General features: G+C 41.4%; 1 protein-coding gene across 1 annotated transcript; it reads right to left on the bottom strand.

The window, feature by feature from the left end:
- Positions 1-2,488: 2,488 nt before the first annotated feature.
- LOC115356231 (solute carrier family 22 member 6-A) lies at positions 2,489-12,013 on the bottom strand. The gene is made up of 10 exons (XM_030047316.1): positions 11,409-12,013; positions 10,529-10,632; positions 10,020-10,174; positions 9,463-9,631; positions 8,878-9,001; positions 8,531-8,637; positions 8,217-8,428; positions 7,235-7,343; positions 5,312-5,524; positions 2,489-2,805 (listed from the first exon to the last, which is right to left on the bottom strand). The coding sequence occupies exons 1-10, from the start codon at positions 11,763-11,765 to the stop codon at positions 2,730-2,732; spliced, it is 1,626 nt and encodes a 541-aa protein (XP_029903176.1). The 5' UTR covers positions 11,766-12,013; the 3' UTR covers positions 2,489-2,729.
- Positions 12,014-13,001: the final 988 nt, after the last annotated feature.

Raw genomic sequence — 13,001 nt, 5'->3', positions numbered from 1 at the left:
TGATAAAAAAAAAAAAAAGCACCACTAGAATTCTCTTATCAAAACTTTATTGTACAAATGAAGTAAATAAATACACTTTTCACAGCATATCTACAACTTTAGCTGTAGACTTTGGTTCTGCAAATATAAGTGTACAATTCATGTATATATATATATATATATTTATATATGTAAACACTGATTTTATATGATATCAAAAAGATATGCACTAACTTATTGGCTGACAGATAAGAAGCAATACCACTTTGCTCCAGAGCGTGGCAATGTTCCCTTACAAATAGCTTCTCCAGTTGGTTATCAAACCCCTGACATCAAGTTACTAAGTAGCACTCATTCAAGTGGGTGCAGCTTTGACATGCCAAAGTATTTTGACTTTATTGCTCCAAGATCATTTAAAAAAAAGAAAGAAAAAAAAAAAAGAAAACTTGTCAGAGAAGTTTCAGTTACAACAAAACTTGACTTTTGTAATTGACCAGCAGCTTCCCCAAAATCCAACCATTTTTTTTTATCACACTACTAGAACTGAAAAGAACATCTGAAACCTGAATGTAGAGGAAAGTGACCTGCTCTGAGCCAAATTTCTAGTGAAATGTATTTTTTCTTACAAATTTGTACCTGTGAGACAAGATGGTGCACAGTAATTAACAATGTCCCTACGTCTTCATGTGGACCCTGTCACCATGGCCCAGATATCATGAAGACTCTTCTACATGCTCACACACAAAAACTCACAACTGCAATATCATGTTACCATTTGCCAGTTGCTGGCCTGTGCTTGTTATTTACCAATTAGAATTAGGGCTGGGCGATAAATCGGTTAAATCGATGTAAAAAACAGCTGAATTTAAAATTGAGACTTTGACTATGTATGTTATAACATGGGGAAACAAAGCAGCTGAGCACTGTGTCATTACTGTCAGTTAAAAAATGAGAAAAACCTGCATTAAAATCATGAAAAATTTGAAAAAAAAGAGCTTTTATTTTTTGGCCTTATTGCCAAGCCCTAATTCGAATGCACCTACTTTGTTTGATCCAGGTCTGATACATTTCCAGAACGTTTGATGTTACACCGGCTTTTCACGTTATTTTAAGGCACTGAGCCCGCTGAGTTCCTGTCAGCACTTGTGAATTTGTTGATATAGCATGAAACCTTGAAGACAGATTCGAAACTTGACACAACAAGACAGATTTCTAGGGGAACCCCCTCAGGCAGACGGTGCAGGGTTCTCTTAAGCAGGCACCACCGTTTCAAACACTCCTTTGTCCATTAAAGCCCTTAATTGCTGTTTTTGGGTTTTACATTTTGAACACTGTGATGTCCAAAGAAAATGTCTCACTGGTCACAAATCTAACTTATCTTAATGCCATCATGTGTAGTTGTACGCAGTCAGTACATATGAGGTGTTTCCCAGAGTTTGCTCACCCTGGGATGTTATGTAAAAACAGTATCTGGGTTAGCATGGAGCAGACGTGGCAGCTCTGAGGTTTGATCAGGACAGGATACCAAAACATACCAGCCATTTCTCCCAGTAAACAAAACAATTTGATTTGGGAGGAGGAAAATCCCTGAAATGATGGCATGTTATCTATAGAAATGGTACAGGAGACAAATCTGCAGCCCAGATTTAGCAGCATCTGGCTGGTGGCTGGTGTTTAATACTTATTCTGCTGACGGCTGCGTGTTTCCTGACGTTAAGCGTCACATAGATCGTGATGATCTGGCAGAGATCCAGAGCAGCTGAGTTCTAAGATGAGGTACAGTCAGTCTGGCAGGATGTATATTTTTTTCTTGGCAGTGCGGTCTGTGCTAACTTGGGGTTTAATTGTTACATGCCAGAAATACAAGATACACAAAAATCTTACATCATCAAAACATACACATGAGAGAAAGACGTTTTTTTGATTGTTAAGCTCGAGGTAAACTTGATATTGCTAGAGAAGCAGCATTCAATGACGCCGCAGCAAACAGGTTGGCAGCATTTCACGCCATGAGAGAGAGGCATGTGGCACACTGATACAGTACGAAAAGTATTTCCCAAAACTAGAAAGTTAAATTTTACAACTGAAAAAACATATGTGACACTGTTTGGACGGGATTTCTAAGTACCACTTTACATATAAACCAGTGCTTGGATTTTTACTAAGAGTCAAGACCCCAAATCAGCTACAGGCCTGCTTATGATGGGATTTACACGACAGTACTAATACTGTGCTTTTTGGCAGGCCTGGTTTCAAGGTTGAGGCTGAATTTAGTAAGTAGAACCAAACAGTGCAATGAAAACACAATGAAATCTATGGGAGGGGACTTCAAAATAATAATAATAATAATAATGATAATAATGATAAAGATTAAAAAAACACCACTATTTACAGTGAGTAATATCATTCCATAATTAAAATTTAAACTGATGAAATGCACCTACAAAGAAAAACAAGGTATTTGTATCTAAAAAGTACAAAAAAAGAAAAACAAAAGAGAGTGATATTTTCTGATGGTAAAAAAAAGGAAAAAATACTTACATACCATAAACACAGAAACTGCTGTTTAAGTGCTTAGAATATGGATATCTTACAATGACCCAGGAGTAAAACAAAAAAGTCCCTGGCTTTGCAAACATGGACTTCTGCTGTTGTTGCTGCTGTTGGGCCAGGCCGAGTGGAGACAGCATCATGGGATACGGGGAAGTGTCCATCAGTGCAGACTGGTGCTGTCTCCCATCTGCCGTCCATCAGTCTGTCCTGGTGATGTCTGTGTTTCTCTGACAGGCGTCATAAAAGATGGGCTTCATGTTGCCCTCCTCCACACTGGTAAAAGAACGGGAAAGACTGCGATCAAAATCATCCTCATGTTTGGAAAAAGAACGTTTTTGTTTTTTTTTCCTGTCCTGGTTGTGCATTTGTGCTCTGAAAGTTTACCTTGCACGTGTCATTTGGAAGCCTCTCCTGTCAGGATTTGGTGGTTGACATTTTCCTTTTCAATACACCATCAGAACAGGAAATACGGATCGCTCGATAGCTAAAGACGTCACGTATCTCCTCCTCTTTGACGGCTGCAGGGATTAATCACGATCCCTTATCTATCAGCGAAGGCACCTGCCTGGGACACTTCAATCAAAAAGCGGCTCGGTGGATTCTTCAGATTAATGATGAGCAGCTGGAAGCCTCATCATTTTTACGATCACGTGAATTTGAGGTTAAAACTGTAACTGGCTGGTGATGTATACTCTCTTATTCCTGCGTTCCTTTAGTGTTTTCGTGATGTATCAATATCATGTTCAATATCAATATTAGTATTTTGTGTATGTACATTTATCCTAGTAGGGCTGGGCAATATTGTCAAAATCAAGTATCAAGATATGAATATATATGAATTCAGAGAAATGCATCGCTTTATTGTAATGCAGTACTTATTCAATACAATACTGATACATCACCTAGCTCGAGTGTACAGCATGTATATTTCTGCTACTTGGCCTTTACAGTTTAAATACACCTCCAAAATAGACAAAGTAAATAAAGTTTTTTTTTTTTTTTTTTTTTTTTTAATATTTTGTCACAAAAAGAGTCGCCTTTATACCTTTTATAAGTGTACATGTTTCTAGTGAATCAAAGGTCACTTTAGTTTTTGTTAGTATCTACAGTATTTGACCGCTTTTTCCTTTTTAGCTTCACTGATGATTTATTACACAAACTTTATTGATGTTTGTGCACACGAGAAGGCATTAAAAGATGTCATTTACAGTGTTTGCATTATGAAATTTGAAAACATCGCTCTAAAACAGGTAATGTCCTTACTTAACATATTTACTTTAGACTGTGCTGGCGGGAGCTTGACTCTCCTGTGTAAGTCAGTGGTGTGGCTTTGTGGTTAAAGTTAATGCAGTAATGCCGGTTCAACCTGACTTTGTTACAAGGAAACATAACCGTCAACAGAAAATACACAAGCTCTTGTTTATCAGCAGTGGGTCATATCTGATCTTTCTTGTCGCTCTATCTTGCACAACATAGCTGAAGTACCAAAAAAGTATTATCTATTTTTAACCTTTATTTATCCAGCAAATATGCTGAGCAGAATATTGACAGAGATGCTAAGTGAAACCGCAGTTTTCTACTTTTAGCCAGCGTGCACAAGTGGAGCTCTTAGAGAGTAAATGCCCTGCTCAATGGCTCTTTGGCTCGCTGGTAAGGCAGAGAGCAGTTTTATTGTGGCGACCCTAAAATGTGGAATAGCCCTCCTCAAAGATTTAGGTGAGATTTTAAAATACACAAAACAAAGCTTTGACCTACTTTTATTCATTGGGCTTTATTCATTCACAGTTTTTACAACTTTTTTTCCGGTTACAAATTAATTTGGTTGTTTCCCTGTGTTGTAATCTCTTCAGTGAAGCGCCCCTCATTTTGCATTTTAAAGCTCTGTATAAATTTCGTGGCCAGTGTGGAATTTGTGGAATCTGACCTGTAAACCTTAAGCTCACAAGCCCACTTCTCTAATCTCTAGGACAGGAACAGACAACCAGGTGCCATAGAGGGAGGAGAGACAGAGCAGAGACGGGGAGGGGGGGGGGACATGCATAACGGTTTCTGGCCTGGGATTGAACCCAGAGCGCTGCGACAAGGACTGGCCTCGGCCGTACATGGCACACTCTCTGCCAGGTGAGCCACCGGGACGCCCTATATGCCGGCTTTTAATATATCAACAGACCACATCGGGTGACTTCACAGATTATGCCCCTTTTACACTGACCTAAAATCATACTACCATCTTGGATTTGAGCTCAGAGGACACGGGTTAACCAGCTTTCCAGTCCTCATTCTGGACCCTGCAGCAGTCCTGGATCATTACTGCCTTCAGCTCCAATCAGCAGAGGTGTAGGACAGTGTGCTGACACAAGATATGTGCCACATGTTAGCTAGGTAATCCTAACCTCAGGGTAACTTTAACCCGCTTGCTATGATGTGTTACCAGTAAATCACCATTCGAGCATTGGACTAATGTTCATAATGTCGCTATAATAAGACACTGCCAGGGTGGAATGTCAGAGAAAACACTGTGTTTCCCTTAGGTTGGAGGATTGTTATGCCAGCTTATCTGGAGATGAAATATGTGGTCCAGGATTTCTGCTGATGTAAATGGTAAAAAGAAAGTGCAATAGTGGTATTTGTTTCCTGCTAACTGGTTGTATATGTGCTCATGAGTGAAATCAGTGCAATGCCAGTGTAATGTCTGGTTGGCCCACCATAGCACACAGTTGCCTATTGCTTATTTGGGATATAGCCATCATCAGTAAAAATAAACACTGAGAAGTCAAACCTCAGATTGGATCCCTCCACATCCTCAATGGTGTCAGGCAGCGGCTTATTGGCTGTCTCAGGCAGCAGGAGGGTGAGGGCAGAGCCCAGCAGGGGACAAAGACCAAACAGGACCATGGGAGCCTGCTTACTGATGCCACTCAGGAGGTAGATGATGGGAGCCAGGACCCCCCCAGCCCGGGCACACATGGAGCCAATACCGATACCATTTTGCCTATGAGAGGGAGAAATAGAGTGAGAAAGAGAAAGAGTCCTGTCAGAGACAAATGGTACATCATTAAATGGGACTGAGGGAAAAAATAAACATAACTATATTTAAAAAAAAAGACATGAGACTTGCGTACGGTGATTGTATCTGCATGGCTCAAGGTTTAGGTCTAGAAATCTTTCTCAAGATAATGTGTCTAGTGATATCTGCAGATATAGCATACATTCTGACTTTTCCTGCATGATAAAGAGAAAAGCAATTTTCTGAATTTATTAGATTATTCCAGCTATTCTTTATTTGCCTCTACCTGCTTGTCATCCACATATCCACATATATCCACATTACTAATGACAGGTTATCAAAAATATCTTGTGTGTAAAGATTTTATGAGGACACAACAGTCATCGCAACAATATCACAACAACTAAACTGGAATATCGAGTCAGCACTGCCAAGTTCAAGCTTTTGGTAAAAGGTGCTGCAGCTGCAGGCAGTTACAAAAACACATAGCTTGTGACTGAATCAGCCATCTGTCTACCATTAGCTAACTTGTCCAAACTCACACAAACAAACTATGTGCCACAGTATGAGAGCGCTGACGCAAAAAAAAAAAAAAAAAAAAGCAGCAGCAACTGTGATGGTGAAAGCGATCAAACACAGTGTCCTGTCATTCTTTGAACTTTTTTCAATGAAGAAATGCTGCCAATCTCTGCAATAACTGATTCTATAGCAGCATCAATAACTCCTGCAAGAGTCGCCATTGTTGGTTCAAATTTGGTGCACTGTCGCTTCTTGCCGTTGTCATCTCCAACCTAAACCAGGCCCCTCATTTGTCAAAGGACGCTGATTGGTCCAGCTGTTTGTCTGGAGCGTGCCCAGTCAAACAAGTCAAACAAAAGAAATCTCGCCAGATCAGGTGGATTTGCGAGATAAGTATTTCCTGTCCACATCTCCAAACATTCAAAGAGGCAAGAAAGCTCTTCTGACTTTTATTGATGACCAGTAGGAATAACAACATGCATAGAAATCAGCTTCTCCCAACAAGTAAAATCAATGTTGGACAATAGTTGCCGCATTAACATTAACAGCAGCTGCCCAGTTACGCAGTCGCTCTCCTCCTGCCTGTCTGTGTTTGTTGAGAAGAGAGGTGTGAGCAACATGAGACAAAGACATGAGATTACCAGAGGGCTTTGGAAATCGCAAAAGGAATAAGTCGCTTACCCCTTTACCTCAGTGCCACTAAGCCCCTTTTTTGAAGTTCACAGTGCCAACAGGACAGCAGATGATAATGAGTTGTTTTTAGAGTCATCCAAGGTAAATAAGCACGATTAAACTGATAGGAGCCACATATCACACTTGCTGGTTCTTAGCACAGCTCATTTACTTTGCTCACTTTATTTTAAAATGGGCACTACACAGGACCTCAAACAACTGAAAACCTCACAGTCTGTCCCCAAATGAACTTGTTGGAATACTTTGCACATATCAGAAATGTCAGGAGAGGCTGTAAGGACAAGTTGTCCTTTTGTATAACAAGTGATCTAGAGAGGAGAAAATGTGCAGATGGGCCTCGTGAGTAGAAACAGCGCGCTGTAAGAGAGAGAGATTACAGGTTCGATCCCAGCAACAGCAGCATATACTGTCCAGTGTGTACTTTGCCAGGAAGCAGGAATATAGCCAAAAGCATAAATGAGCATTTGGAAGGGTGACGCTCACCTGATCACAGTGGGGAACACCTCAGCAGAGTAGACGTAAATAATGGACAGAGAGGCTGTGATCCCAAACTTCCCAACCATGGCCAGGGCGGTTTTAATCATGGAGAGTTCTGGAGGAAAAGACAAATGTTTAGCATCTGGAGGTCCACGCTGAAATTCAACATATTGTCATACCAAACAATACTGTCACATTTTGACTACTGGTGAGAATCCATGAATCATTCCTTGTTTATGTGGAACAGCAGTTTGTATTTGTAGTGCTGATACATAAAAATGCATCTCAAGGTCCAAATATTCAAATCAACAGGATGAAGCAATTTTTTCCCATTATTTTGCTTCTGGTCCATGAAAAATTCCAATTATTTAATATTAATCAACAAACAGTTTTCTGTATTTTCTAGTGATAATACTTGGAATGGTGTGGCCTGAAATTATATCTTAAGGTAAAACTCTATTGTGACAGTCCTTAGTGTGGCATGCTACATGTGTTTTGCAGCTTCTATCTAACCGTCTGGCTTGACATCATTCAAAAACTCAAAAGGGTTGCTGGCTAATCTTTAATGATTTATTTGGGCGCCATGCCAACTGATGCTTGAGGTTTAGAGCCTTCATCAGTGTGGTTTGTTTTCTTTTCAACTTGTAATGACTCGAACTAAGCACTTGCTAAAATATTGCGTGGGAGCTGAGCACAGCAAAAATCTTTGCTCTTTGGATAATTAAAACGCTGCGGGAGTCAGTTTACATCAATAAATAAGTCACTTTGACTGAGCTGAGGCTCTTTCAAACAGTGATAGTTCTGCAGAGTTTTTAAAGTTGTGGCAGGAGACTTACTTCTCCACTTGGAGTGCCAGACCAACATACGAAACACAACAAAGAGTTACCACCATTTGTGGAATTAATTTCCCTGTTCACACGACCTCAAAGGCCTTAAACGTCTGTGGCAGTCAGCAGAGTTTTACAAGAAGGAGCATGTCTGTTCTTACCATTGGGGATGAAGATGGTAAGCAGGCAGGCCATGCCCCCGACTGCGAGGAAAGCTAACTGGGAGAACTTGCGGGAGCGGTTGAGTGTGAACAGGGTGATGGTGCGAGCAGGCATCTCCACAAGGCCAAAGATCATCTGCGTTAGGTAGATGTTCATCCCAAAGTCTGAGATGTTCAGGGACAGGCCGTAGTAGACGAGCACATTGACAAACCTGAGAGAAATGACACAGGAGGGAAAATGCTGTTGTAGGGGTGGACAGTGCTTGGACTGTTTAGCAGCAACCAACAAGAGCACCAACTGTGCTAAAACTCACCATAAGTAAAAAACAATCAAAGACTGCTTCCTCATTTTTGGGGTACGAACAAGGTCTAACACAGTGTGTTTTCTCTTCTCCTCTGTTTTCTCTTTGCCTGTGTAGGTCTGGAGAAAAGTGAGAAAAGTTCAATCGACTTGCAGTCACAATACATAGTACTGTTACAGTCATTTGCATTGGTAAATTTGATCAGGCCTAGTTAAATGATTATGACAGTTCCCAGAGAATATGCAAATTAACACAGGGTGCCTTCAGACGTACAAAGCTCTCTGATATTGCGGTGGCTGTCTGACTGCCACTGAAAAACAAGCAACTTCAGTGTTGAGTAATCAATGAACTAATCTCACCTCCCATATCTCAAGATCTTCAGTGAGCTGCTTCCCATTCACCCGAGCCACTTTCCGGATCAGCTCCCATGCTTCCTCTTTCCTATTGTTGGCCATTAACCAACGAGCTGACTCTGGCAAAACCCTAACAATGCAGAGACAAGTTGTTGAGAGGTGACCTACTCACAAACATCTATATTTATGACCTGAAGATCAGTGGGAGAGCATGGAAGCAAGAGATAAACATAGAACTGCATTCCTCCACAAAGCCCAAAGTAGGTCAATGTATTTTACTGTACTGCATTATAAGAAGTATGAGAGGAATTTGGCACCAACGTATGCGAATGGCATTGAAACTGTAGCCGTGCCTTCTCCAGAGATTTTGATTTCAGATGAGTTTGGATGACAAGTGCTCTTTATAACAGACACACAAATGTAAGGATTGTGATCAGTGACATCACACAAATAGATTTATCGACTCTTTCAGAAAGAAGTTGTGGTCATCTTGTGCAAACTTTGAAAAGTCTACTGTCCCATTTTCCTATCTGTACTATCTGTAAGCTTGACTGGTCTCTAGGAGTGCATACTGCTTTGCTGCCGACTCACCAGATGTAGAATATGAAGAGGAAACCAGGTGCCGAGATTGCCAGCTGGAGTTTACGCCAGTCTCTTATGAGGTATGCCACTCCTGCCAGGAAAATGTAGCCAAAGCCAAAAAAGTAGTCGGTAATGATACCAGCCAGCATCCGCTCCTTAGATCCCGTCCATTCTGTGCCTGGATGGGACATAAATACAATCACACTTAAATTAGAAAGCTGTACTAATTTTGCTGTATGTACACAAAATGGGCATGTACATGGTTTTTTTTTCAAACATGAACACTTCCACTATGTTCTGTTTTAGTTTTCCAGTTGTATTGCATCTTTGCTCGCCATCTTGCTTTCTTTCTGTTTTCGCTTTGTGCAAGATGCGATACTTTGTATGACCCCTTAACATTTTTATTTCACCTCACAAATGTTTTTTTTCCTCTTCTGTATTGGTCCTACATTTTATTACTTAAGTAAAGTTTAAGTAAATTCAATGTCTGGTGAGACTTACATGTGATAATGATAAAACACGGAGATACAAATCACACAGTTTTTCCTGATTTATAGGGAACTGACCTAAGACAAATGCATTCATGATGACGCCAGAGACAGATGTTCCAACCATGAAGCGAAGCAGGATGTAGATGTAAAAATTAGGGGCGAAAGCAGCACCAACCCCGAAGATTGACTGTATAGCCAGGCCAATGAGGATGATAGACCTGCGACCATACCTGTGACAAAGACAAGAAATTTAGTGTAGACTTGAAAAATCTGACAGTTTTCCACACACATATAAGTGCAATGGACTGTGTTAGGAGGGAATGTCATTTAAGGGGAATATGATGTAAGTTATGTTCCATCCTTAAAATCCAAAGCTGTAAAATGCTTCACATTTCTGCTTTTCAGAAAAAAGAAAATGTTACCAAGTTATTTTACTCTCAAAACTTGTACTTTGCAATCAACTTTCAATGACAGTATATAACGGATAATTTAAGACAATGCTGTTCTAGCATGTCTTTAAATGGAAGGGGTTAAATCATCCATTTAATGATGATTTGAAGACAGACAGATGTTATTAAACTTACTTATCAGCTAAGCTACCAAACATCACAGCTCCAACAAGGAGGCCAAACATGTAGATGGAGGAGCCAATGTTGTTCAGGTTGGCGCTATCACAAACCAGGTCCCACTGTAAGGAACGGAGAGAAAAGAATTCAGGTGAAAGGTTATCCATTTTGAACAGTCTACCTGCAACTGTGACCCATTTTCACTGTATGGTCAAAAGTTTAAATTCCTGGAGCTAATATCCTACTGGCTCTAGTATTTTTACATGTCACATGGCACAAGAACGGGGTTAGACAAGAGCCTTTGTCCCTTGAGCTTGTGCATGATGGACTTGTATTGGAGAATCGTCTATACGCTTCAAAGGGCTCTCATATTAAGAACACCTGGAATTCTGGAGGCCCAGTCATCCTCCCATGATCCCTCAACAGAGAGGTGCACAGTGAAAACTTGGCCAACATCCAGTTTTTTTTTTCAAAAAAATCAAAACCAGTTCTGCTGCATGGTACACAGCTACTGCAGCCACTGTGGCCCAACTGTCACGTTGCCATACGCGATGACGTTTTGTCCAATCACGGTCCTTCAGTCACGTTATTCGTTCTCGTTCCTGCCATGCACCCCTCGGGCCCACATGTCGCAGAAACGGGCCAGGCTGTGTTGGGAGGCCTAGAAGATGCCTGCACCACAGGAGTCCATCTCTAAACCTTCTGCTCTCACACTGGTCTCACCCTATCTCAGATTTCAGCACAGCAAACAGTTATGAAGCTGCCATGCTCTTGCAAGTCTCTGCATTCCTGAGCCGCATGGAGTCCGCATGTTAAACACATCAGGTGGACATTTAGACATCAACAGTGTTCATCACCTTTCAGACCTGAATGAAGAGGCTGCAGGTTTCTCACTCACCTCAGTGACTATGGTGCTGTGGAAGACTTCTTTGCTATACTCCCAGCCTCCTTGGCAGCTCCCTGTGGGGTGGCCATCGTTAAGAGCTAGACCACCGCTGTAGTTCAGCTGGACCTTGCAGGACAGCTCCGGCCGGCCATTGGAGCCAGACACAAGGCTGAAGTTGAAGTCTGAAGAGGCCGGGCCACCTGTTGAGGGCCACGTGGAGCGGCAAAAATGAGGAGGAACGGCCCCGGTGAAGACAGAGACTAGCATGTGAAACGCCAGAAAGATCTGGGGTACACAAATCCATATGTACAAGATCTTCTGGAACTTCCCAAAGCCTCCAACAAGGCAGAGAACTTCATCAAAATTCATTTCTTTGACTCTTTCTACAGGCACTCTCTCAAATGTGCCGCTCTGTTATGTATCACCTCTGACGTAAGAGGTCCTACAGAGCGCCTAAAAGTGGCTACCAAAGATGCAGAAGCTGATGAGGACCGAGTGTCAGTCAACTGTCTGAGATAAAATACAGCTGGCCTGAAGTTTGTGTCTCTACCAGGCTGATTATTAACAGGCTGAGAGAGTCTCAGTCAAGACGCAGTCACACCTGTGTGGTTCTCTGGTTTGAGTGCAACCTGCAGCTATCTGTGGAGAAGTGACACCGTTCTGTAGCACTCTACGGGTGATTTAACCAGACTCAGATGGGAGTGACCAAGAGTCGGGGGAGGTGTTTGCTATTTAGGGGAGGAGCTGCTTTTTGTTGATGGCTGAGTGGCTGTTTTAGTCTCTCTCCCTCCGTACTTCCTCCTCCACAACTTAAAGTTTCATAACAACTGATTCTTTAATATTAGGTAATCAATTTTTATGGTTTCAAATTCTTGAGTTTGGTTATATCTTTAATAGTAGTAAAGTGTTTGTGTTTTTACTTGAACATAATGATCAAGTGTTTATATTATTTTTTGGAGAACACACAAGAGGTGACTGTTCTGTCTGCATTTGAAACTTTCAAACTCAACTGTATATTGTTCTCAGTGGGACGTAAATGCAGGCTCAAAGAAATGCAAATTCCTAGAGGCGTCCAATGATTCATCTACCCAGGGATGCCATTAGAGGGGAGTAAGTGAAGATAGTTACACAAAGGAAGCAGATAAATACGGTGGGGAGGGATTAAGATTTTTTTCCACCCTGACACCAATGAAAGGCTGCCCTGGCTGCTCCATAATTACACCCGTCATCCTCAGCTCCCATTTCTCTACCTTATCATTTCATCTCTGGCCCTGTACTGGTGTCAAATGTTTGAACATGAGAGCGCTCTTTTCTCTGGGTGAGCTCCACCACACCGCTCAAAGCGGACATCCCTATCAAAACCATTGAGAAAACTGGAACACAGCACCCAGGGGTAACCGGAGAGGACTGACGTTTGGTATTCTTTAGAGAAGGGGGGGTTGAATACTCAAGTCTCATACTGGGCAGGGACAATAGAGGAACTCTCATTTGAAGTCATATATTCCGGCTGCAAAAATATAGCATGAGAATACTTCAGTCAGGGCTGTCTTGATGTCTGTAATAAATTCAGCACAATAAATGTAGAGGAATGTTTTATGGTCATAT

Source organism: Myripristis murdjan, chromosome 24 (assembly GCF_902150065.1).
Source record: "Myripristis murdjan chromosome 24, fMyrMur1.1, whole genome shotgun sequence".
NCBI classification, from domain to species: domain Eukaryota; kingdom Metazoa; phylum Chordata; class Actinopteri; order Holocentriformes; family Holocentridae; genus Myripristis; species Myripristis murdjan.
This window is presented reverse-complemented; position numbering and strand designations above follow the sequence as displayed.

What these genes read in the sequence shown, in the direction of transcription:
- LOC115356231 (XM_030047316.1), bottom strand. Translation starts at nt 11,765, where the DNA reads ATGAATTTTGATGAAGTTCTCTGCCTTGTTGGAGGCTTTGGGAAGTTC. An exon ending in TTGATTGTTTTTTACTTATG is followed by an intron (nt 8,429 to 8,530) that starts GTGAGTTTTAGC and finishes CATTTCTCTCAG; the next exon opens with GTTTGTCAATGTGCTCGTCT. An exon ending in GTGGAGGGATCCAATCTGAG is followed by an intron (nt 2,806 to 5,311) that starts GTTTGACTTCTC and finishes TTCTTTTACCAG; the next exon opens with TGTGGAGGAGGGCAACATGA.